Below are 26,615 nucleotides of genomic sequence, written 5' to 3' on the forward strand. Positions count from 1 at the left end.
AGGACAATTTAAATAACAATAAGCTCAAATTACACACTTTCTGTACACTGTAAAAAAAGTATATGACCAATAAGTTGTGACAACATGTAAATCAAACCTCATCAAAATAAGTTTTTTATAAGTTATACAAAATTCAAAAAAATTTTTTTAAGTCAGTCTAATCTAATTTTAGTTGGAATAACTTAAACATCCAAGTTTATTTTACTTACAAATTTAAGGCAGCATCTATTTTTTTTACAGTTTGAATGCCAGACTTCCAGTTGAATTTATTTATTTACAAACTGAGTCAAAATCATTTTATAAGGCAATTGAATGTTGTAGGTAACACTCCTAACCCAAGGGTTTTAACCACCTTTACAGATTCGATGACAAATCGAGACTTTCTCAGTGCCACTTTATAGTAACTTTCATGCAAAATATTAACACCATCACACACATTATGACATTAACACTAGCACACTATTACCACATTGATCACGATGATTAATAGTCATCATGAAGTTGGAAGAATAACACAAAACGCACATGTGGAGTCCATGCAGCTCAAGTTTAAAAGGGAAAATGTCTTAAATTCGTATGCTAATTACATAATATGTAATGAGCACATTTTAATAATAAAAAAAGAAAACAGAACCCTTTTCACTAATGCTCTGTATTTCTGCAACTTTAACTGTCCCAGCTACATCATCTCACCCCTCCTGTCGTTCCTTTCACCCGCGCGCATCAAGCCATCACTCACTCCGAGATGAAGGCTGAGTTCGCGCGCCTGCATGGGATGGGGGGGGTGTGTCATCGGTCGTGATGTCAGAGCGCACGGACTCTCATGATTGGCTCTAATTAGAATCCGCGGCAGCAAATAGACACGCGTCTTGCATGATTGGATTCAAAGTGGCTGGTGCCAAAAAACGCAGAGGCGCAGGAGCTCCAGACGCGCTCTCACGCGGGAGGAGGACGCGGCGGTCCGCTGAGCTCAAAAACACAGTCACTTTCAGCTCGTTATCAAGAGCTTATTAGCAGAGTGTGAGGAGGAATAGGGCGAAGCTGATATTCCCGGAGCGTTTCGCGTGCGCAACCGCAGCAGAGCAACAACTTCAGAAACATCAAGCAGAACAAGTTCTCCAGAATCTGAGCACCATGGCATCGGTCCCCAGCAGCCAAGTCAAATGCAAGTTCAAGAGGAGGAGGAGGAGAAGGTCTAAGCGAAAAGGTAAAGTTTCTTTCAGTCATTATTCGTTTTCTAAATGAACGCTTCCTTCCTAAAGCCGAAACAACGGAGAGGTCGCGCGCGCACTGGTTGGAATATGCAGCATTAAGTACCGATCATCTCGGCATAACTGCGCAGTCTGGATGTCTGTACATGTGTGTGTGTGTGTGTGTGTGTGTGTGTGATGCGCGCACTCGCTTTCACCGTTTATTTCTCGGTCTGTGCATCCAGTATTTACAGTCCTCATATCTGCCCTTGTCGTAACCTCAACTATAAGATTTGACCTCATTTACACGCTGCGATTGTAAGGTTATCTGACCTTTTCAGTCTCTTGTAGCGATCGATGCATTAATGGAATTTTTGTAGTTTTTGTAAATGTATTTAAAAACTATGACTGACTAGGTACTGTAAAATCTGAAGTGTGGTTGTTACCTTTCAGGAGTTATTTCTACTCATTCTGACCTATTAAAATGATTTGTGGTGCTGTAACCTAATGTAGACAGGTAATATTACATCATAAATGCATATGTTACCGCATAAAGTGAATTTATTAGGTTATCTGATCAATTATTTTTCAGTTTAAACTGTAATTATATGTAAACTCGCTGTAAAAACTCTTTATTTTCTTCTTCAATTAAATTAAAAGTGGTAAAAAAAAGTGCTGTGCACTGTAGGTTATATATTTGGCAACACTGATTGATTTGATTTGATTTTACTTGAAATTTTAGGCAGCAATTAAACTGAACCTGAATTTTCAGGGTTTGAATTGTTTACAGTGTGTAAACTTATAGCTACACATTTGGCACATCAGCTCTCATAAAAAAAAAAAAAAAAAAAATCTATATAAAGAAGTAAATAAAAGGATTTTGAGCTACCATGCTTTATATAGAGTTTAAGTACAGTTATAGATACACCATAAACCAATTTGTCAGGTAGATAAAAATGCACTTTATGTAGTAACATCTACATTTATTATTAATATGCCTGATTCAACTTGCCTATGACTAAATGAAAGTTGTTTGCAAAGGTCAGACTGAATAGAAATTGCTCCTTAAATTAACAACGGCACGTTTTCACTGTAAAAATAAAAAGGTTTTAATCTTAATTAAATTACCTGGTTTTATTCAAGTAACAATCCAAATCCACCTGATAAGTTTACACCAACAAAAGTTATTTAAATGGTCAGATCATATAAGGTAATAGTTCTGCTGAAGTATTGGCGTTTTGTATAATTGACCAATGGCATTATTAGTGTATTCTTAATAGCTCTAGTATAATCTAGAAAATACAAAAGTAGTATAGAATATTTGTATTTAATTTACTCCAGTAAAATGATTTTTATTGCATAAATCTATAATCCATGGAAAAACTCAAGTCTGCATGTATAACATGGCTCTTTTTAGAGTTGCGCTGTCAACACCGGGAGAAATATAGAATTTTGGAGTTATTTTTAATAGAAAGCAGGCATTTTTGGGAAATTAGTGGCACTAGCTTTATTTCCATTATCAACTCTGAAATTTCATCAGAATGTAATGACACCAGCGCAGTGTAATGTGATTGAATGACGGCGGGCACCGCTTGCTTCTAAATGAAGGTGTGTGTGTGTGTGATTGCCGAAACACCTTCAGAAACACCTCTAACTTTGCTGTGACAGGTTTGCGTGGTGTGTTTCACCCCGTCACTGTTTATCGTGCGGCCCGAGAGGAGCACAGGTCGTGGGCTGGATGGGCTGATAGCGCGCCATTGATCAGACATGTTTCGCGCGGTCAGTTTTTGCCTTCGTTCATTGGCCAGAGGAGAACTGAGCCTGGTTTCTCCCACGGTTTATTTCTCCATATTGTCACCTGATGGAGTTTGGGTTCCTTGCCACTGTCACCTCTGGCTTACTCAGCTGGGGACACTTAACATTTAACAATATTATTGATTTGACTGTACTGACGCTATGAGAACTGAACTTAGCTGGACGGTGACATCATTTCTGCAGAACTGCTTTATAGATGAAATGAACTAATTTAATAATTGATGATCTTTACATGAAACTGTTTCGACACTGAACTGACTGAACAGCCTAAATTCATAATTTTCCTGTTTATCACTGTAAAGCTGCTTTGAAACAATCTGTATTGTCTAAAGCGCTATAGAAATAAAGGTGACCTGACTTGACTTCACTGGCAAATTTGAGTTTTTTCACATCTGCAATTGCATGGCTTTTCTGGGATCTTGAAATGTGTAAAACTCACAACTATCAAGCAAGAACAGGAGTTTTAAATAAATCATTATTGTTTCACAATTTAAATATTGAATAGTTATTAGGCTGTGTGCAATGAAGAAATTGTTCCTGGTTTTGCTTTCGAGGACATTGTGCTGGAATTACTCTCGTGGCCTGCAGTGTGCAATCGCTCCATGAAGTAGCATTAGCAATACACACACACACACACCGATGTCTGTGGACAACTGCGGTCTGACCTGTAACCCAGAGTATTAATAGCCCGAGCAATCGTGGGAACGTAGACAATAGTTGTAGTGTAACACCGAGGCAAATATATTTACATAATGGAAATGGCAGAATTGGTCACACAACATTAAGCATTGCATATAAACATTAGAGGAGAGCGTAAGAGTGTGTGCATGCACTTATGTGTGTTTGAATGGCTAATTTATCAGCTGAGCTAATGGGAAGTGATGGTGCTGGACAGAAGAGAAGATCTGCTAGGAAAATATGCTAGAAAGTGTACGTCCTGGTCTGGGGCGGAAGGTTTAGCAGGGTGATTATTTAGACCACCGGACTTTTTTTTGTGTGTTTCATCATCTTTATCATTATAATGAAAGATTGTCATTTCCACAGGGACAATACACTTTACTCGGGGGGGGAATTCAGACACAATTAATCACATAAAACCAGATAAAGTCAGCAGATTGTTTTAACTTCTCCCATCTAATCTCTCATAATGGAGATGAAAACATAATACAGTTTCTCGTTCTAATAAACACTAATTTTTCTGAAAGCCGAAACAATTCATTTTATTGTCCTCCTGGCAAAAGGGCGACGTCCCGGGATTATATCGACATGGCATTTGACGGTTTAATCCTCAGCAAATGCTTCAGATTATTACAGAATGTCCAGTGCATTAAAACCAATGTGTATTCAAACGCACGTAAGAAGATTTCGCTCCTGATGTCGTTTTGTTTGTGCGCCATTGTAGCATAGTGGTAATGTTATCAGAGGTTACTGAGGTAACACACATGCAAACAATAGAGATTAATACGTCAAACTGGGGCAGTTTCTCTCATTGCTATCAAGTACGTACTTTATTTTTAACCTCACGTATACTTGGTACTCAAATCCATTTGTACCAGACTGTGGTACATAACATAACAGACGCCAACCGCAGCATATGTGAGGTTTTAAATAATACAATATTTGAAAAGTCAATGTCTTGGCGTAGTAGAAGAACTCTCCCTTTAGCTCTGAACTTGTTAAATGTGCGACTGCCCCGCTGTGGCTCGTAGCGGAGGGGGTCGTTCTGTTCGTCGACTCCAGTGTCAATTAACCACAGCTCATTTATTTATCTCCTGAATCTCTTATGAAATGAGTGTAGTGAAACCCCACCTACCTTTAGTGTGCTTTCTGTGAAGGATGCCCTTGTGTAAAAAAGTGAGCTTAATTGTTTTGGAAAAGCAAATTATTATTTGGAAATATTAGGGCTGCACGATTATGACAAAAATCATAATTGCCGATTATTCCCTTGAAATTGTAATTGCGATTAATTACGATTATCACAATTTACATTGTGTATATATTGGGCATATTATAATACATGTTTACACAAAAATTGTTAACACACACACAAGTACTGTCCCCCTTTACTTAACATACACATAAATTGTAAGAATATGACTAATAGTAAAGACTACTAATAAATAAACATTTGGCCTATGCTAAAGCTATTAAATAGCAGTCCCAAACTAATTGCATGTGCCATAGATAAATAAAATGGAATCCCCTCTGCACGGACAATAAGGAAATTATTTTAATCAAACCATATTGTTGATGAAAATAATACGAGAACAAAAAAGTGCTAGTTATTAATAATAACGCATCAATGTTTTTGGAAGAAAAAAATTTAACATTTTTAATATTACAGTAATAGTAAACATCTTTAATATTAGGCTTACTGTTTCAAATGACATCACTGCGGTTTGAGCTGTGCGCGCTGAAGCTGAAGAGAATGAACACCTGTAAACTGAATCGCTTTGCTAGAGGGTTAATCAACTCAACGGTTGCTGAAGAATGTAATTATACTCAAAGAATTTACAACCATTTTATTACAAAAATAATGATATGTCTATGCAATCCTAATTATAGCTTTTAATGTTTTGCATTGCTGTTTGATCGCACGCGCCGAACTTGAAGTTTAATGAGCACCGTGAAACTGAAGAACTCTTCTAGCGGGTTGCACGACATTCTTTTACAGTCGTGTTTTCATTATAATGTTATGAAGCTGATATGACAGATTTGTACTGCACATGTTGCACTTAACTGTATCTTCCTTTTCGAAGTGATTCCAATCATTCAAAACCATCATGGCGAACAGCGTGCATCTCTCAACTGAAGTAAATAATTATCTATCGTCTTTGATACATCGGCCTAATTTTCTTATCGGATCGATAACGATAACATCAAAAACGATCATTTATCAGCCAGTATCGGAATGTGGTCGATATATCGTGCATCCCTAAGCACTAGGAGTGTACTTAAAAAAAAAATGTCTCGGTTACGTATGGTAACCCTCGTTCCCCAAGAGGGAACGGAGATGTAAGTCAGAAGTGATTCTGACGAATCTACTTCGAGTGAAACTAAACGAGCCAATGCATATTGGCATGCAGTAAGTGCGTCGCATCCTTGTTTTTCCGCTGAGGAGCCGGACCTGTGACTCGGCCGTACAGCGGAAGCTCAGCAATTGTGGCGAGGGGACTTACGTCTCCGTTCCCTCCTCGGGTAACGAGGGTTACCATACGTAACCAAGACGTTCCCCTTCGTCAACTCACTACTACTTAAGTCAAAAGTGATTCTGATGAATGGGGATATCTACCAAAACGCCACGGCTGCTGGCCCTTCCAGGAAGTGTTCCAGGCTTGAGCCTCCTGGTCTGACCGCAGTGTTGGGCAGAAGTAGGAGCTCTGAGCAGAGAAGCTCAATCACTGCTGTTCCGCAAGACCCACTCATTGTGACTTATTGGACAACGCTGGGAAAGCTTGCCCTTTGGGAAGGGCAAGCGGAACACCTTTGGGAAGGGCAAGCGAAACACTGCGGAAGCCACATCCTACCCCGGGAGGCACTGTCAAGGTAACACATATGGACTACCCGGTTCCAGCCTAGTTATAGGGGGGAAGAACACCAGCAGAGATGACAGAGCGGGCTTTGTCAAGGGAAAGACATGGGCTCGTCCGCAGAGGAGCTGATCGTGGAGGAATACACATATGGGGTCGCTGCAGGGACCGCTACATATGGACACCCAGCCTATCACAGGTTCCACAATGCATACGAGTGTAGGCCTGGCGTCAGACGCTCGCAACGTCTGATTGCCACAGGAGTGACGGAGGAACTCACTGGGTTAACCATTTCTGGGGAACACTACTGGAGCAAATAGACGCACATATCTGGCCCATGGGAGCAGGAGTGGCGTTGCAAGCCGACACTAAGAACGGGTCCCTCACGCTACTGGCCACTGGGGGCGAGTATACGGGAAGATACCGGCTCTACACGGAGGCTATAGAATCTAGCGAGCGTGTTCGGTGTCGCCCAGCCCGCAGCTCTACATATTTCTGTCAGCGAGGCGCCTTGAGCCAACGCCCAGGAGGAAGCAACACTTTTAGTTTAGTGTGCTCGCAACCCTAACGGGCAAGGCACGCCTTGGGCTTCGTAAGCCAAGGCAATGGCATCCACTATATAGTAGGCCATCCTCTGCTTGAGCGAGGCGGATTCAGTCTCCTCGTTCCCCTCAGGAACCTGAAGATCAGGTCATGCTTTCCCAGTGATTTACCTTCAACTGCATCGTGATGTGCGGCGATAGCGGCAACATACACTCTGAGGGTGGAGGGAGACACCCTTCGCTCCAACAGATCTTGCAGGAAGGAAAGCACGGCTCTGAACGAACATCTTTGGGGGTCTTCCCGGTGGGAAGAGCACCATTCAATGAACAGGTTCCACTTCAGAGCATAGATGCGCCTCATTTAGGGGGCTCTAGCAGAAGTGATGGTATCTACCACCACCTGGGGTAGGTCACCTAGAACCTCAGCGTCCCGTCCAGGGACCAGACAGGGAGTTTCCAGAGGTCTGGACGCGGGTGCCATAGAGTACCCCATCTCTGAGAAAGCGGGTCCTTTCTCAGAGGAATAGGCCAAGGAGGGGCTGTCGTGAGGAGCATAAGTTCTGGGAACCAGGTCCGGTTGGGCCAATATGGCACAACTAACAAGACCTGCTCCTCATCCTCCCTGACTTTGCACAGTGTCTGTGCGAGAAGGCTCACTGGGGGAAACGCATACTTGCGCAGGCCCCGGGGCCAGCTGTGTACCAGTGCATCCGTGCCAAGGGTTCAGGAAGTAAAACAACTAGCAATAGGTCGAGTCCGTAACGTTGCGATGGTCATCCATGAGCGCCATTTCAGTGTGCCTATCAGAATCACGACCCTCACTGCACGCGCCGTCACGCCAACACCAGCTCGCAGAGGCTCCTTCCAGCAGAGACTCGGACAGCAACACTCTAACAGATGCTTGAGAGAACAGGAACAGCATGCACTGTCTGGCTCCGAAGCAAAAGACAAGGATGCGATGCACCTGCTGCTCATTATATGCACGCACCGCAATGCACAGCAACTGGTGCAATTATCGAATGCCAGTGTGCATTGGCTTGTTTAGTTACACTCGAAGAAGATAGGCTCGCAAGCGATCCCCATTCGTCAGAATCACTTCTGACTTACGTAGTAGTGAGCTGACGAAGGGGAACTGTACTTGCATAGCATATAATATATAAAAGGCCACTTTGGTGCTTAAAGTACACTTTAATGACTGTTCCTTTACACCTTTAAGTATATCTTTAAAAAGTGCACTTTGTAATTATGTCAAATGCTTTAAAATACATTTTAAATTATTTTAATGATCTTTTGTCATGCTTTATACACTTATTTTAATTTGTTGGCTAACATACTAAAACACATACTAAAATACTTAACTGTAGTGTGTTATTTGATATGACATTAAGTTAATAAAGCATTGTACTAATTAAAAGGTTTAAATACATGAAATACAAGTTTCAATAGAAATGACATGGTATAATTGGTGTAAACACCACACATGATATGTTTTAGTTAACCATAAATGCTTGTCAGTACATTCGGCAGTAGCCTACACTTGAACCGAAGGCAATTGAAGTAATTATGACATTACATATGAAGAAGTCCTTCTAAAGTGGGTCAAAAACACTCTAGATATGATATAAATGTATACTATAATACGATTTCATTTAATTGCAATTAACATACTATTGAGTGCCTGAAAACAGTACATTCAGCTCACACTTTTTTGCCCATTATATTCAGTAACACTTTATTTTAGTGTCGTTCTTACACACGTTACATGTAGTTCCTATAGCAATTTTGTGCATAAGTGCTTGCAACTAACCCTAAAACACACCCTATCCCTATAAAGTACGTGTAGTTAATTCTTACTCAGTACTTAAATGTGCAATTACACTGTAATACGGACACCTTAAAATAAAGTGTAACACTGTGTCCTAACTACAAGCGACGCGACGCTGCGACACACGATAAAAGGTCTCTTTTCCATGTTAATCAGAGTTTTTGTCCTAACCAGCCGCGACGGCGACACACGACGATTCTATTTTAGAAACGGTTTCTATTTTTCTGCGACGTCGCGCTGGAACAACAAACACAAAGTGTGTCAATGATATTCTCAGGTACTGTTTATGTGCTTTATTTAATGTTAAAAGCGTGTAATGTGACTTTGAATATCCTATAATACACCTCAGATCTTGAAATTAAACAAATGGAAACAAGAACGTTCAAACTGTGAACATACAAGTGTATTCTTTGACAAAGATTGTTTTAGTAACCCAGTAGCCTATGTATTTGAATAATGTTTAAATGGTGTAATATTTGTGAATTTGATTATGTAGTTACTTATCCATTTTCTTGCGAGTGCCGTCAAGATTACTCTCTGGTGCCGCGAGACTCCGCCCACATGCTGTTCTGATTGGCTGTGGGTTTTAATTTTGACGCATCTCGCAGTCGCGTCGCGTCTAGTGTGGACAGACAAATTATTTGTCACTGGAATCTTATCGCATGGCGTCTGGTTAGGACACGGTGTAAGTATCATTTAACGTTTGACAGTGTGCTACTTTTTACTACTGCTTTCTGTGACAAAGAAAGCTAACATCATGTATTTGGTTTAGTTCACTGAAATGTGATACACACTTAAGGCTGAAGCATTTTATCCGTCATATAATTTCTAACACACTGTTAGAAATACCAATACATTCATTATGAATGTATTGGTATTTCTAACAGTGTGTTAGAAATGATGTGTGTGAATGTTGACAGACATGGTGCAGTGATTATTACACACATCTTGAGCTGCAGAATGTCAGAGGGCAGAAACACGGCCAGCGGAGAGTCAAACCGCTCTCATATTCCCTGTAGGCCAGTTTAGAAACTAGTGTTGCCTTTCTTGCTGTCACTCTGTCTTTTTGTTGTCATTGCTCATTGTTTATGTGATCTGTGTAAATTTTGGGCTTGATCTGTCTGAATTTTAGGCTTGTGTCTGGAAACACATATGCGACTTTCTGTATCTTGTTTTATGATTCAAGGCAATGCGAGGTGAGGTTACACTTTATTTTAAGGTGTCTGTGTTATTACACATTTAAGTACTGAGAAATAATAATTAACTACATGATCAGGGTTTGGTTTATGCTTAGTTGCATGTAATTATACATCATTTATAGTTATTACTACAGTAACTACAGGTAACGTGTAACAAGGACACTGTAAAATAAAGTGTTGCGCGAGGTGTCTTTAATTAAACTAGCAATTAATGAGAACATACTCATACTGTTTTAACCTATTTAAGCCTATATTATATTATATTATATTTTATGTACAGAAAAATATTCTCTTCTACTTTAGGCCGATATGATTTGATTGAGGATGAAGATATATCTCGGGCAAAATCCAGACAGCCCGAATCGGTTGCACCGGAAAAGGAAACCCATTTAATCAGATGTAAACAGTTTTTGTCCCGAGTCTACTTCATTACACTCTCCTCTTTGTGTGCGCTGGTGATAAGGAATTTTTTGGTGAACGCCAGTATAACACCGCTAGCATTTATGAAGTTAATGAAGGTCGTCACCAGCGGCAACCAGAGACCTGTGTGACGGCAGCGTTTCAATTCACAGACACTTCCCTGATTAAGCGTGAAATATTCCGTGGTTTAGGACACGGCGTCCTCCACAGTGCGTTTGGCTGGGGAGGAAAAAAAAAAAGAAAAAGATATTAACACTGAACGGTGTCGGCTTCCTCTGGAGGGACTGTCGATAAAATGACCGAAAGAAAGAAATAGCACAACTTAGCATAATTAGTAATTATCTCTTAATAGGCCCTCTTGGCTTTTGAGACTTACATCTTGAATTTCTGCTTAAAGTTCATGGAGTGAGGATAAAAAAACAAATTTTATGCGGAAATGTCTCAATACCACACATGGGCTGTTGAGATAACCGTCTAATTGAGGTGAGACTGTGTCTGAAACATTCGTGGGACAGGAAGAACAATCTAGAGCTTCATTATTCAAAAATCATTATGGAACAATAGTGGGAGATGTTATGTGCCTAACATTTTCATTTACGCCATTTTATTTTTAAGACTTCAATTAAATTTGGTTTATATTATTTCAAATGTGAATTCACATTTTCATGATAACATACAGTACATGTATTTTTTTTAATGCAGTTGTTCATTACAGTGAAAATAAATTTTTTATCATTCAGGCTGTGATATTACATCGAAACCACTATTTCTGATGACCTTTGACACTTAAACCTCATTTTATGTAACTTCTCTTATGTACACTACCATTTAATGTAACTTCTCTCTTTATGTACACTACCATTCAAAAGGACAGTTTATTTTTTTTTTTTTTAAGAAATAAATGAATACTATGAATGCAAGAATTGATCAAAAGTTTGCATTGTTACAAAAAAACATATTGCAAATTAATGCTGTTCTTTTGAACTTTCTATTCAACAAAGAATGAATGAAGATAACATAAAATGTATCATGGTTTCCACAAAAAAATAACTGTTTTCAATTTCTCCATTTTAAGAAATAGATGCAAAAAATTCAGGTTTGCCATCACAGGAATATATTATATTTTAAATAAAATAGATAATCAATATTTCAATTTGTAATATTTCACAGTTTTATGTATTTTTGATGCAGCCTTGGTGAGCACAAGTGGTTGTGTATTGTTTTTATTTATTAAAGAACATACATGGCTGGTGCACCATGAATCTTTTTAACACAATATGTGTTAACAACTCTTTCAGAATTCATGATTTCCAAATAGATTCTTATCTCTATTTGAAGTAAAAAGAAACATAATTTCTGTTTATTTAATAAATAACTATAAAACATGATCTGATCCATGAATTATTTCATTGTCTTGTCCTTCACATTAAAGTAAAACATACATATTTTAGGTTCTTTCCTGCCTGATAATCAAAGTACATGTTACTGGCATGCGTTGATCTGCCTGCCCACTCGTGCCTGTGCTGCGAGCGGTTATCAGATGATCAGAGTAATAATATTACAGGCTATGAGAGCTGACAGCACAAGCACATCTCCATAAATACCTCCTGCCTGGAAAACGAGCACCGCGCTGCGATGTGGGCCACAAATCAATTAACAATGCCTACGAGCGAGAACTACTGACACGAAGACTTCTAATACTGTCAAATCAGTAGCTTCGCAATAATAATATTAATTCGAATGCTGAAACTTTTTATTATTATGTTTACTATTATTGTCATTATGCATGCACATGATTTTGGGTGCAAAATCAGCACTGGGATGCAATGCTGGGTTGTTTCAACCCATGTTTATGGACAAACGTACAAATGTAATTGTAAGTTTTAAACCAACGGTCGGGTTTGTCCATATTTGACCCACACATGGGTTGAATCAACCCAGCATTTTTTTTTTGTGATGTTTTGCTACAGGACCCAGCTTTTACATTGCACGTGAAGTGGCGACCCAACACATTACTACGATTGTTTATCGTACAAAAATATCATGATTATTTATTATTGTTTGTATGCCGTCTAAATGTGACTTTTGATGGTTTAATGCTTTCAACAGCCAATCATTCACCACACAAAAGGCATTGTGCTCTGCACAAACCTGCAAATGAACCCGTATTTAATGCAGTCTAGGCTGTATTTTCCTTTGGTTTTTGTAGTTTTGTTTTGGAGCATGTCATGCTGGCATCTGTCTTATTTGGAAAGCTGCTATCCAGTGACGGATGATTTTGCACCGAAATAATGTAGATTTTTGGTTTGATGCACAGCTTTTGATGTCAGCAACAGAACATATTGAAATCCTTTTCTTGTCCCTTGTAAGCATTTTAACATTTTCCTACAAACTACTGCATGTACACCTATATGATTAGTAGCACTTTATTCGCATTTAGCACTCATGACCCACCAGTTGAGAAACGCTGGTACAGAAAATCCAATTTTAAAGGGATAGTTAATCCAAATTGTTGGACGGAAACCATGGTTCATATTTAAGAGTTTAAATAAGTCTTAAGTTTTGTTTTCTACTAGGTTTTTAAGCTTGATTGTTCAAAAAACACATTCTTTTTCACATATTTTATATTATTGCAGCACTCTCTTCCCAGTCTGTCTCAAACGCTGTTTCGATGAAGCCCCTCCTTCCGAAATATGAAATGTGCTCTGATTGGTCAGCTGGTCCAGTGTGTTGTGATTGGCGAACCGATTTGAGCGTGTTCCGGAAATGTCTCGCCCCTTACCATTACCTGTTCAGGTGTAAATATTAATGATGGAGTCAATTTTGCCATGTAAATTCAAGCCCGATTCAGACCCTGAGAATGTTTACGATCGTACAGAACCTTTTTCAAGAACAGATTTTCCAGGTTGTTTCAGAGTGGCAAGTTCCTAAGGATTGGTGAACAGTCTTACAGAAGCGAGAGCCCAGTAGCTAAACACTGTAATGTTAACTAGCAGGCTAGCGGAGCCAAACCGCTTAGCCCTTTGTTTACATTGTAGCAACAACATAACAATTATAATTGGAACTGGTAATAGAACACACAACAACAAATAATAAAACATACTTACAGGTTGTGATCCATAAACAAATGGTTGTCTCGACAAAGGGGGAACTGCTCTGTCTCTCGGGAGAAGCTTTTGTGCGTAGCCAGCATTGTTTCTGGAAGCTGTCCTCCGTTAAATGAGCCACACAGATAAACGTTGGGGTTATAATATTCATGAACAGTGTTAAAAATAAATTGTATCTACTGTTTTCTAAGTTTGTCTGCCTTTGAAAGACCAAACAAAGGGGTTTTGGAACCCTGGTGGAAAAAATTTTGTTTCTTCGACTTGGCAACAAAAGCAGGTCTTCTCTTTCGTCTTCTCTAGCGCAGCTCAATCAGGCCACGCCCCCTTTTTTGTGTATTCCGTGGGTGGGGTTTATTGAAATGAGTGACATTGTTACTTCTCAAGCTCCGGAAGAAGTTGTAGTCCCAACGAGCCGTTTGTTGTAGTTCTTGAAAAGTTACTTTCTTGTCTGTTAAAGTGAATATCTCCCTTTACCTTGCAGAACTTTTTTGTGCTCAAACAGCAACATTACACATACAAATATTAGCATTTTTCTTACACACACCTATCGTTTCACTTCAGAAGACACAGACTTATCCACCGGAGTCATTACCGTCACGAACGCTGTGTGTGGTTTTACAATCGTCAACCGGCATTATGGGAAAGGCATGAGAGTGAGTAAATAATGAGAGAATTTAAATGTTTGCGTGAACTATCCCTTTAAGCTTGTCAGGATATGCTTTTAATGTGTTGGAATGATTTTACAAATTTATATGAACTATTCAGTCAACTATTACAGTACAATGACATATTTATGTTCAAAATGTGTGGATTGAGATTATAATAATTGTCAACTTCATTTTTTCTGAACCTCACATAAGAGCAGTAATCCATGAATCTCAGTAACTACATTCCCCATAAAACGCTTATTTAGCACTTAACCGCACCGACCGCATCCCCGCTTGTGCATGTGTCGGACTTGGTTGTGGTATTATTCAGATGTGATTATTGCGACAGGCTTGAGTGAATGCAATATGAGAAATTTGCTTTGTCTTTGATAGCAGCCGTGAAAATATATGACGCTATTTCATATTTCATATTCATCATTCCACTCGCCGCCGTCTTTAAATAACGTTTCCCTTCCTCACAGCCTCCAGTAAAGCTGCCTTCATCCATCGATTTGAGCGACCGGGCTTATCTAGCAAATCCTTTAAAAGGTGTTTAAAAAACCTTGGTGTGCATTAGCTTTGTCTAATCTAATTCTTCTCTCTTATGCTCTCTGACTGTCTATCGCTCTGTCTGTTTTTTTCTTCTCCATTTCTTGAATGTATGTGATTTTCCTCCTCCCTCTCGTTACTGTGTGTTAGGCCTGTTGGTTTCCAGGCGGGTCCGATTTGAACAGCTTTTGTATTCAAACACTGTATATTCGAATTGCTCCTCTCTTTCGTGCGATAGCCCAGAGTGTATTTGGTTTTCACACAGAGTGAGACACTCTGACACTCTCTCAGGGTTAGAATTGCTCTCTCGTTGTTTGCGCACCGGCTGCCAGGAGTTAGGAAGGACGGCTTTTATGTACTAGATAGAGAGCAACACTTTCTTTTTTGTGTGCTTTCCGTGGTTGAATTACCTGGTTTCCTGCAAAGCCGTGTCTGGTCAGCCGATGGAGGTTGATGGATACGCCGGACCCCAGGCGACGTGTGATATCAGGCTTATAAGACAGGGAGGATGTGTTGCCATAGAGAGAGAGATTGTGCCAGTGCCGGTGTTTTTAGGTAGGCTACTGTAGATTTTGGTGTTTTTTTTTTTTTGCTTCAGTAATATCCAAGTGTACAACAAATGTATGAAATTTCTCTTACACATTTTTTTTTAACCTGTGTGTTTTTTTTTTTGTTTTTTTTGAGTGGCACTAGCAGGTTTTAGCAAATTAATTTAAGGATTCTCAGATTCTGTGTTTATAAATTCTAAGACAATGGGTCTCATTTACTAACCAAAATTCTGCATACAAACATTTTCACAAACAAATTAAATCATGATTTATGAAATCATGAAGTTTCATACATATTTGTTTTTCTTCTACACTTACAAAAAATGTAGGAATGACTGAATCTGTATGCAAATATCACTCTAAATGGCTTTAAAATGTGTTTAGATTACATTTTATACATGCTGTATATATTTTATATTATGTGAGAAGTTCTCATGTGCTTATAAATATGAATAATCAATGCAAATAGAGTAATGAGAGCCATTATTTTGTCTCTTTAAAACCAATTTTCTCTAGGACATACCTTAATGGGCTTTTTTAGTTTTTAGAGCTAACTTATGTCACTCCTATGTCACACACAAACAAACAAGTAGGCCTATCATCTCTGACCACCTCTCATGAAAATTAGATGGTTGTTCAATCATCAAAAGATGAGTTCTCTATCAAGTGCAGGTGAAAAGAATACTTCACAATACTGATTTTGTGTGTATATGTGTGTATGCGAGAGAGAAACAGTGGAAAGCAGTGATAGTGTTTGCTTTTGCGTCTATAAATAAGGCTGATAATCCTGCTCTCTGCCCACCGCTGAAAGAGGGTCATTGTCCTACTCTCGCTAATGTGATGGAGGTTCATTTTAATTTGAATGGACCGTCAGAACAAGAAGAGTCTTGAATGAGTCGCCCATATCAGCGCATGATGATACACGTGCACAGCTTCTACCTCTGTTTTGCTTCTTGAAAAATTTGCATTAGCATGTTGCTAAGCTAAAAACACAGTAGCCTATGCACAATAATTCAAAGCACACATAAAACAGTGTTCACATAGTCATGGAAAAACTAAACAAAACGATCTATAATATGTAGAATTTTAAATATGGCTTTCTGGAACAAGAAAAATGTAAATGAAAAATTCGATAGTGACCATATTTTTTATCAGCTCGAAATATTAATCAGCGACTCTTTGTGAGTGCAGTCTTTATAAAAAAAACAACAACATTTAAAACTGCTTTCCAGTAGACCATTTATTAGTGGATTAATCAAGGACAATTCATGAAAGTTAATTTGTCAAATGCTGTGTGTGAACCCGGCAAATTTTTGCTTACATAAAGATTATGTTGCTCTTGAATTAATGTGATGGTATGAAAATCAGATGCATGATAAATAGTGTTTTTCTTTCAGAATTAATCACATTAAATGAAAATGTTAAATAGACAATGTTCAGATTCAAGCTTGTTTCAGTGCATTCTGGGGTGGCTTAAATGATACATGCAATGCTGTCTTAAATTTTAGGTCTTACAACAGTAGTTCTTTTTAAAAGTACATTATTTATGTTTCTCTTTAAGATACAGATTTTTAAAGAGGTACCAACATTGTTAATTGTACAAAAGTAAAAAAAAATCCTTATTGAACGGCTTCTGCATCAGGCATGCGCCTGTGATGCTTGTGAATGTACCCTACTTAGGCAGATTACTAGGTTTTGGAACAGAGTGAGGGAGTTTTTCTCAATCATACACACGCAATGAGATACACTCTTTCTCTATGAAACTCACCAAACACACACACACTCCCGCAAAAATCGAGACAGGGCAGTGTGATGAACTCTTGGCAGTGGAAGCTATTATCTTGTTGTCACCTGTTCCTGCAATTCTTCCTGCCTGCCACTCTCAGCTTGAGTTTAAAAACTATTGGGCGGCCAGGAGAGAGAAAGAGCGAGAGAGACTGCTGTGTGGAGCACTTTGTACAGCAAGATAGCACTTAACATTCTGCTCTGTAATATGTACTTAACTGAGTAAATTTTGAGGGAAAGTCAAGAATGGAATAAAGAGTGGGTTCTGAACAGCAGTGTGTGTATGTTAGCTGGCAAATGGTGGCCAGCAATGGTGAAGTGACTTTACTCCCATGATTCTGTATTGAATTGGAGGCACTGGTATGTTGCCCACACTGGATTTTGAGAAGCAGGTCGCATGTAATACATGGCTCGCAATTGAGTGTGTATGGACCAAGCAGCCACAGCACACAAAAGGACCCCGGCGGGGCTGTCCACCCGTCGGCCTGCATCCGTATACCTATCTGGGCTTAGTTGAGGATGAATGGCCACAGAGTATCAGAGGGTGAGCGAGACAGCGAGAGAAATGAGAGACGAGGCTTGCTGCCAGATGGAGCTTATAATGTTGCTAATCTGTGTCTGCTTGTTTGTGCGAGTGTCTCGGAGAACAACTTCTGACAGGAACACAATTCACTCCTGTGGCTGGATCACACTGATAGCGATTCAAGCTTCGTATTGCCGCTTCCTTATCGAGAGCCCGAATCTGGGCGATTAGCGCCTACATAAATATTCGTTTTCCACTTTTTGCTTGCTTAGTGGTTTTACTTATTTTACCCGAATTTTATTGCTTTGTTTGGTTAATTTGCAAATGGCAGAGCTAGTCTAGCTGTTCAAATCCAAGGTGCATCTCAATTCACGTACTTATGCGCTATTCTCTGCCATTTTGTAGTAGTAGTAGTTGTGTGTTCACACTGAAAATTCCAAAAAAGAGCACTTCAAATAACTGGATGATTCACTTAATTAACCAAAAAATATTAAATGCGGACTGTTGGGCACTTCATGCTCTGCTAAACTGTCGCAGCTTTCCTTGCGTAGTGGAGGGGGAGGGGGGCTATCAGACTCTGATGTTGACAAAATAACCTTATACAATTCATACACTTGATGGTTGTGTGAATAGTGTATGTGGTGTACGTTCCTCCCCTTGTCCTCGTAATTTCCTGTCGTCTTTCTCAACATGTCCCAACCAGGCCTAAACGCTTTAAGTAAAAAAGCAATCACATTGTATTTAACAAACACTTATAGAAAAATGTTTCTAAACATATGTTCTGATTGGCTTTAAATAGCTGTATATTGAACTAAGATTATTTGATTGGCAGATAAAAATAAATAATTGTGGCAGATGACATTGTGTGAGGCTCATTTCCTGGTTGTAGCAGGTGGGCTACGCTGACTATGGTGGTATTTGAAGTTTGAACTGTTAAGATAGTAGGAAAATCCCTTTTTTACAGAATGTATGTGCAGAAAAGTGGACATGATAAATTGCATTAATTTATTTCACACACACACAAATAAATAAAAAGGCAAAAGCAATGGTCTAAATGTAACAAACATGTGGAAGAAGCACAATTGAATGACTGAGCATTAGAAATGTTAAATTGTGAGATTTTTAGGAAAGCAATAGTGCTGATGTGCTGTAATGGTGTGTGTTTCGGAGGTGGGCAGAGTGAAGGTGTTAGGTTGATCCCCTACAGAAGATGGATTCTGCTCTGGTGTGTGGGTCATGATCTATTACACACGCAGGGCTAATCGCTCTCACTATAATTCCACTCTTTTGCTTCTCTCTCTCTCGCCTTGCCTCTCTGCGGCTCTCTTCCTCTGACACTGCAATACCACACAGGCCCGAAGGTCAGGATTACTGAGAAATTGTGGGAAATGAGAAATCTTGGTTTGAGGGTACTTGCTGAGAATATGAAATGTGCAAATTTTACAATAATTTATAAACAAGTCTGTCTTTTTGATTGTTTTATCCATAATATTGTCCCAATAAACTGCACCCACCTCTGATCAGATTTGAAGTTAAAGAACTTTGGGGTGGATGAAGTCAGTATGGATCAACGTTGTACCACAATTTGTTTTAGCAATATACAGGTGGTTAAGAAAGTTCAGGTTTTGCAGTTTTATTTAGAAGAAAATAACATTCAAGGAACTTTAACCTGAAAATGCATTTAGCCCTATTGTACCCATCACTGTAAAGAGTGATCAGTTGACTTAACTTTAAAAAAAAAGGGAGAAAACCTGTTGCCTTAAAATTATTAAGTAAAGTAATCTATAAACTTAACTTATCAAGTTATTTGAATTCCACACATTTTAATTTTTTCAATTACGCACAGTTTCTTTACTTTACTTAATCATTTTAAGGCAACAGGTTTCAGGTTTTTCACTTTAAGTAAATAAACTTAATTTTAAATAAACGTAATTGAAAAAATCAAGTTATGTGAACTCCACATAACATAACTTAAAGTTTATCTTTCTCACTTTTTTTTAAGTTATGTCAACCAATCACTTTTTACAGTGTATCATCTGTACAGTATTTTAAGGTCAGATTGATCGATAGCTTTAAATAGTTTTTGTTATTGTATATAATGTGCTCAAAAGGTCAAAGGTGAAAAGCCATAGATGAAAGACTTTTTTTAGTTGACAAAAACGCAATGGGACCAATCACTCAGAATTAGCTTCTGAGGTTGTCAATTTTAGCCATCCAATCATAGAGTCCTCCGATGCGGATCATTCGGAGATCACCAATCAGTGCTCGGCGGGCCATCTGTGTGGTCTGAATTCAGAGCAATCTTCAGGAAACTGTCAGGGGACATGTGGACTGGCCCATTGTTAAAAGGCTGAAATGCAATATCATTAGGTTCGGGACTCCAGAGCCGAGGAGCCAGTGGAATAGATTTATTGTCTAATTTTCACTCATTAGAGTTCCATAATGAACACCCTGTTCACCACACAGAAGAATTTCACTCCATGATTGAAGACATCCTGTCTGGCCCACCTTGTCTATACCTACAAATTCCTCCAGCTCTCACTCCACGGGCCAGCGAAAGATTGCAATTTGATCCTTTATTGGCAATCCACAGGGGCTTGCGGCCAGCCGTCGAAATGCCCATTATCGCCTCCTAAGCAGGTGTTGCGATGTATTGCACCTTTATCACAATGCAGATTTGTGGCAATCCATTTTTCAATTTGGTCTCCTGCCTGAGATAAATGAACAGATGTCCATTGATTTTCTTCCCACTGCAGTCACACGCCTTGTTTACACCTGACAGCCACGACTTTATAGCTGAGTGATTATTTGAAGTAACACGCATTATAATTAGCCATTTTTAATTAGTCTGACAATTGGCAGGCCATTTACAGAGGATCTAATTGTACACGTCCCTAGCATCTCTTCTTTCGTTAACCTCCAGTGAAGTGAGTCAGCTGAATTGCTCTGCAATGCTCAAGCTAAATCAATGCGACCCTCCACCCTTGCCAAGGGCCTCTCACCACTTATCACACAGCTCTTTAGTTTTTTTACACACACTCTTTTATCGACTTGCCCTGAGCAACAACACTTTAGTGGAAAAAACATCAATTTCAACTTAATTTTATAGTAGTTATAGTTGGTGCACATTACCACAATTGTTGCTCATAAGGCCTACATGCCTTTCCACATACCACTTCAAGCTAAAGTGCAACAACTCTTTCTTCCAGGACTCGATGCAGACTGGATTGTGTTTCAACATTTGAAGTCCCCCATAGTAGAGTTCTGTTCGGCAGTTATTTTCGTCTCCTTCTGAAACAACATGCAAAGTCCCCAAGCGCTTGTCATCTCTTTGTGTCTCCGATTCTATTTGACAAGATCACAAAAGCCCAGAGCGTCTTCACAGGATTCTGTTCACCAGCTGGTTATTTAGCTATAAATATACACATATAAAACAAGACTTGCTTGGTACCATCTTGCACTAATGAATGGAGTCAAGTGGCGCGCAGCAGCTATGCCCTCAAATGCGTGCTGTCACCAGCGATTTAATTGAGCCTCTGAAAATGGACCTATTGTCTTAGTGTCAGGATCCCATCAGCCCTCAGTAATGTGCAGCTCTTACTGTCGGTGGAGCTCTTGCAGCTATGACATAGAGAATACAAGCTCTGGTAGGGAGCTAGGAAGGCAGAGAACCTTCATCAAGCTCTTCAGGTGGCATAGGAGGAGAATTTGCAAAAGAGTGAGCCACGAAACGGGACATGCAGTGATGCTTTATCAGGAGAGCCAGGGAAGTGGAGCAGTAACATTCGGTTGGGGTCGGTGATGAGAGAGCACAAATGTAAGCGAGGATGAGAAAGTGATGGATGGGAAACAGGGACACTTGTCACAGAGAGGTGGGCGGCACGCTGGGATAGAGGGACAGCTGTGACGTCCTCCATACAAGGGTCAGTGGGCCTGGTCTTCCCGAGCCAATCCGATAAAGACCAGCGGTCTACATTGGAAAGGACATGTTACGCAGGTGCAGAAGAAAGATGGATTCCTAGAGCACAGAAAGAAGGGGAGGGGAAAAAGGGGTTAAGCAATGGGGTGACTGGCTGTCCCAGTTTAGAAAAAGACAGGATGATGGATGGAGTCTGAAGGTGGAGAGGTAAAAGGAGGTTGTGGAGACAGGTGATAGCACATTAAAAGAAGGCCTAGCCACGAAGACCGGCGAGTTGAGCCGGAGTTGCTCGGGTTAAGTGCAATGCACTTGTTTGTGTCAAGCGTCTGCAGAAAGGCAGCGTTCTCAGGCACAAGGCGGAGAGAATGAGAAGGCTTAGAGCAGCGAGGAGACACGGGAGAGTAGATCTCAAGCTCCATTGAGCACAATTACAAGGAAATGACAGGAGGATTGGGACAACAAAGAGGGCCGAGAGGTGCTGTTATTTGACAGAACGATTCAGAGGGTGGAAGTTAGAAGGTTAAGGCCTTACTGTTTGTTTGCTCTCTCCTTTTGTTCTTCTTGTGGCCGCAGCCAGTTAGACAGTGGTGGAGACAGGAGCCTGGGAGTGATGGGATTAAGTTTGGCTCGTTTGAGGCAAATTGGCAGTTTCAGGGAGCCAGAGAAGAAAAGGAGGGAAGCTGGCGTGCAGGGAATGTCAGTGATTATTATGGGTTGGGCACAAGTTTCTGCAGCCTTGCTGTGAAGCACGGTTCTGCCTCTGCTCAGCTTGAATATGACAAGCACACAGTCTCTGCAGGCTGGTAGTGCGCTCATCACAAAGCCTCCCCTGCTTCTCTGGCATCACGCTTTCTAACTGCCCCTCACAATGCTCCGAATGTGTGTCAGAACAAAGAACAGACACCAATGAACTCTCAGATGTTCATCTCTTTAACCCAGCATTTCTCTTTAAAAGGTCAAACTACTGTTGACTCGCATTCATTCTTATGTTCGAGATGGATGAGCAATCCAAACTGAGGTGTAACTGGACCCCAATACAATAAAAAAAAACTCAAAGCAAATGCTTTATTATTAATTCAACACTACAGTTTAGAGGTGGTTCAGCAACTCTCCAGAGGTGGGAATTCCCTGACCGTGAAAGTGAAGTCATCTAGAAGAGTAGAGCATTTGATATCCGGAAGACAGATGTTCTCTTAGATGTTGGTGTACAGTTTGGCTCCTCGTTTCTGATGCTTTCTAAGAATTGCATAGTGGTAAAAAAGGGTCATTAAAAGAAAAAAAAAGATTTGAGCTGGGCCAGTAGTGAGGGAGGAAAAGCGGTTGGCAGAATTGGTGACAACTGAAAGTGGGACAGTTGCACAGCTGTGGTGCATTGTCGAGGGACGCTTACATTGGTGCCACTGTATCTCATTGTCACAGAGAGTAGAAAAAAAGGCACGACAGGGAGACCCTGTTACAGGTTGTCTGTATTTGCCTGATGAGGGTTTATGTGATTTGGGAGCCAGGGATGGAGAGAAAGGCAGTGGGGAGACAGAAAAACCGTTCTCTTCATAATTTATTGGTAAATTACAATTAAATTGGGACTGGAGCTTTCAAGGTTAAAAAAGGACGTAAACTCACCATAAAAGAATCATAGGCAAGGCAAGTTTATTTATATAGCACATTTCATACACAATGGCAATTCAAAGTGCTTTACATAGAAGAAATTAAAATAATAAAAAGAAATAAAAATAATTAAAACAGTTTAGAAAAATAAAAATAAAATACAGTACAGTACAAACAGTCGGACGAGCATTGGCACAGTGCTCATTCAGTAAATGCATAGCTAAACAGATGTGTTTTGAGTCTGGATTTGAAAGTGACTACAGTAGGAGCACATCTGATCTCCTCTGGAAGCTGGTTCCAGCTGTGGCTGGCATAATAGCTAAAAGCAGACTCGCCATGCTTTGAATGAACCCTTGGTATTTCTAGCTGATATGATCCTAATGATCTGAGTGATCTGTTGGGTTTATATTCAGTGAGCATATCTGCAATGTATTGAGGTCCTAGGCCATTGAATGATTTATATACCAGTAATAATACTTTAAAATCAATCCTAAATCTAACTGAGAGCCAGTGTAAAGACCTGAGGACTGGTGTGATATGTTCATATTTTCTGGTTCTGCTCAGAATCCTGGCGGCAGCGTTCTGTATGAGCTGCAACTGTCTTATGGTCTTTTTGGGAAGGCCAGTGAGGAGTCCATTACAATAATCCATTACAAAAGCATGCACAAGTTTCTCTAAGTCTTGTCTGGAAACAAAGCATCTAATTCTTGCAATATTTTTCAGATGATAGTATGCTGATTTAGTTATTGTTTTGACATGACTACTGAAACTAAGGTCTGACTCTAGTGTCACACCAAGATTCCTGACTTGATTTTTGGTTGTTTGACCCCTAGAGTGAAGGTATGCGTTCACCTTGAGAACTTCATCTTTTTTTCCAAACGCAATGACTTGTTTAACTGAAGAAAGTTTTGACACATCCAACTGTTGACTTCATCGATGCATTGGCACAGGGAGTCAATGGGGCTGTAATCGTTAAAGTAATCATAAAAGTAGTCCACACACCTCCTGCAGTTTCTGAAGTCATATGATAAGTGTGACTTTGTATGAGGCACAGCATGAACTTTACGTTATTATTCTCTGACAATCGTTACCTCCAATAATGTTAAACGTGATGAACGTGCCAAGGAGTTTAAAGCGAATTTCAAGATTTTCAGTTCAGATTGACTATTGGTCTGTTCATCACATAAAGCTTGCTCTTATAACTCAAATGACTTTTCATATACTGTTTTTATGAAACTGTTGTGGTGCATTTGTGCCATTTTTGTCTCTCCATTCATCGTAATTGCGTGGAGAAAATGTGACCAGTGCAGCCCTTAGAATTTCTTCTTGTGTGTTACACAAAGTAAAGTACTGTAAGTAATACGAGTTTGGAACAAAATGAGTAAATAATGACAGAAATGTCATTTTTGGGTGAACTATCCCTTTGACCCCAGCTTGCTTCAAGGAAAGTGTCTATATAATACTTTATACGGGTTTGTCTTGATTCTAGAGATAGTCTACAAGCATCTTTACTGGATTGAAGTGGGTAATGCTGTCTATAGTATTTTCGGATGTTTTTTAGTGTTATAAGCTCAGTTGAAGATGATCATCAGCACCTGTGTTAACTTATTGCTGATAAAAGCATAGTTTTACACATCACTATTACTCACTTCTGATACGTTCACGTTTATTGCTAGGTTGTAGTAGGAGACCCTTGTGATATACTCAAAGCTGTATATTCTCCTGTCTCAGAAATGTAACTGCAGATTGGGGGTCAATAGCTCATCCCATTGACCTTTAATATTCTGTTGGATAATTCACCCTAAAAGACCATTTGTTTAGTAATTACTGCTTGCTGAGATAATAAAATGCCTCTACACCTTTCCACCATCTTCTGTTCAAATAGATCAAGTGAGTTTATAGCCTTAGTTTGGTGTTTATCCCATCTTCCGTGTCATATAAATTAAAGCCGTGTTACTGAGGTTGATTCTCACAGGCAGTTGGCACTAGAGAGCCATGAAGTGAATGATGGTGTCAGTGAATTGCATTGACTCTGTGCCTGAATATATGGGACAGCTAAGGTGATGACAGATAAACGGGGCCCAGGAGAGAGTGCAGAGAGCCACTCCAGATTCCCATCTCCACGTATTTCACTCTAAATTATTGTTCTCTTCTACCACAGAGGGCCCTCTTGTCTACTCGGAAACCTTGCTGTCAGGATACTACAGATGCATGTTATGCTTGCACAAACCTGTATGCCAAAAATTCCAAAGGCATGCTTGGTATTGCACACTACCTACTGTTTTTGAAAGCAAATTGTATGCTGTATGTGTAATTTACATGGTAAGCAGCACATTTTTCATGTAAATGGAAATTTACAGTATACAATTTGAGAACACTGCATGGAGTACTGTATCCCACAATGCAGTGCTCTAGATTTGATGTTCCATTTTCAGTGTGATGATTTATCTGGAATCAATTGCAGTTTTTCTCTCTTGTCTCTTGAGTGAGTCTCTTCAATAATTTTTTGATTGGACAGTTTGAAATGTTTCAATGCATACAGTTTCACATTAAAACGTCAGTAGAATGCATATTACGCCATTCCATATAGTCTGCAAAATATTTCGCAAAAACATTAAAGTAAATTATATAATTTTGGTTCAGGGTTTGAAATTAACACCCGCCAACCCGCCAAATGTGGGTAAAAATCAATTGTGGCGGGTAACGCTGTAAAATCACTAGCCAATTTGGTGTGTTACTATTATGTTTACTCACTTTGCTGGGAAAGTTCATGTAAGCCAAATCTGTGCAGATTTAGTGCAAATACTCAACTGGTGAGTCATGATGATATATTAAAAACAGTGTATTGTGCAGAATCTGCGCATATCTGGCTTACTTGAACATTCACATCAATACGCAATAAATAACGACGTGCCTGTTCATTTGCATTGAAGCAATAGCGAAGATTAAAAAGCATTTGTTAACAGAAAAGTTAACAAGTTTTTTTCTTTGAACTGTATCTGTCCACATAAAACACATTTTTGGTGAAAAGGATGAGGATCAAAGAGGAAGGGAGGAGATGCTGGATAAAATAATTTAGCTTGAATAAGAGATGAATGTATGAAAACCAAATTTTATAATATATGTAAGCGTAGTTAATTTGGTTAATTTCTTTCTTCTTTTTTTTTCCTCTTTTTTTTTTTTGGCTAGTAGAAGTTCTGAATGGCTGGTAACTTAAAAATTGTGTAGGCAAATTGGCTGGTGAGTGAAAAAGCTAATTTCAAACCCTGAGTATAATGCAGTGCTGTCTCGGCATTGGCAAGTTTTGTTGGTATTTGAGGAATGCATTTGATTTTTCTCAGTTTGTTTAAGCCCAAAATGTTTCCTAATGGAGTCATCAGGCCCCACTCATTGGCTAATAGTTTAATTGAG

General features: G+C 39.5%; 1 protein-coding gene across 2 annotated transcripts in view; it reads left to right on the forward strand.

The window, feature by feature from the left end:
• Positions 1 to 909: 909 nt before the first annotated feature.
• The window catches only part of adarb2 (adenosine deaminase RNA specific B2 (inactive)), a gene marked incomplete at its 3' end in the record, with an annotated part of 189,761 nt that continues 164,055 nt past the window's right edge, over positions 910 to 26,615 (forward strand). The window contains exon 1 of one of the 2 annotated variants that reach the window (XM_084398883.1): positions 910 to 1,207. In XM_084398883.1, the coding sequence (XP_084255009.1) occupies positions 1,135 to 1,207 (73 nt within the window). In that variant the 5' untranslated portion in view covers positions 910 to 1,134. The remainder of the gene's footprint in view (positions 1,208 to 26,615) is intronic. The other variant, XM_084398882.1, reaches the window with a different exon arrangement.

Source organism: Rutilus rutilus, assembly GCF_951802725.1.
Source record: "Rutilus rutilus genome assembly, chromosome: 24".
Lineage (NCBI taxonomy): Eukaryota > Metazoa > Chordata > Actinopteri > Cypriniformes > Leuciscidae > Rutilus > Rutilus rutilus.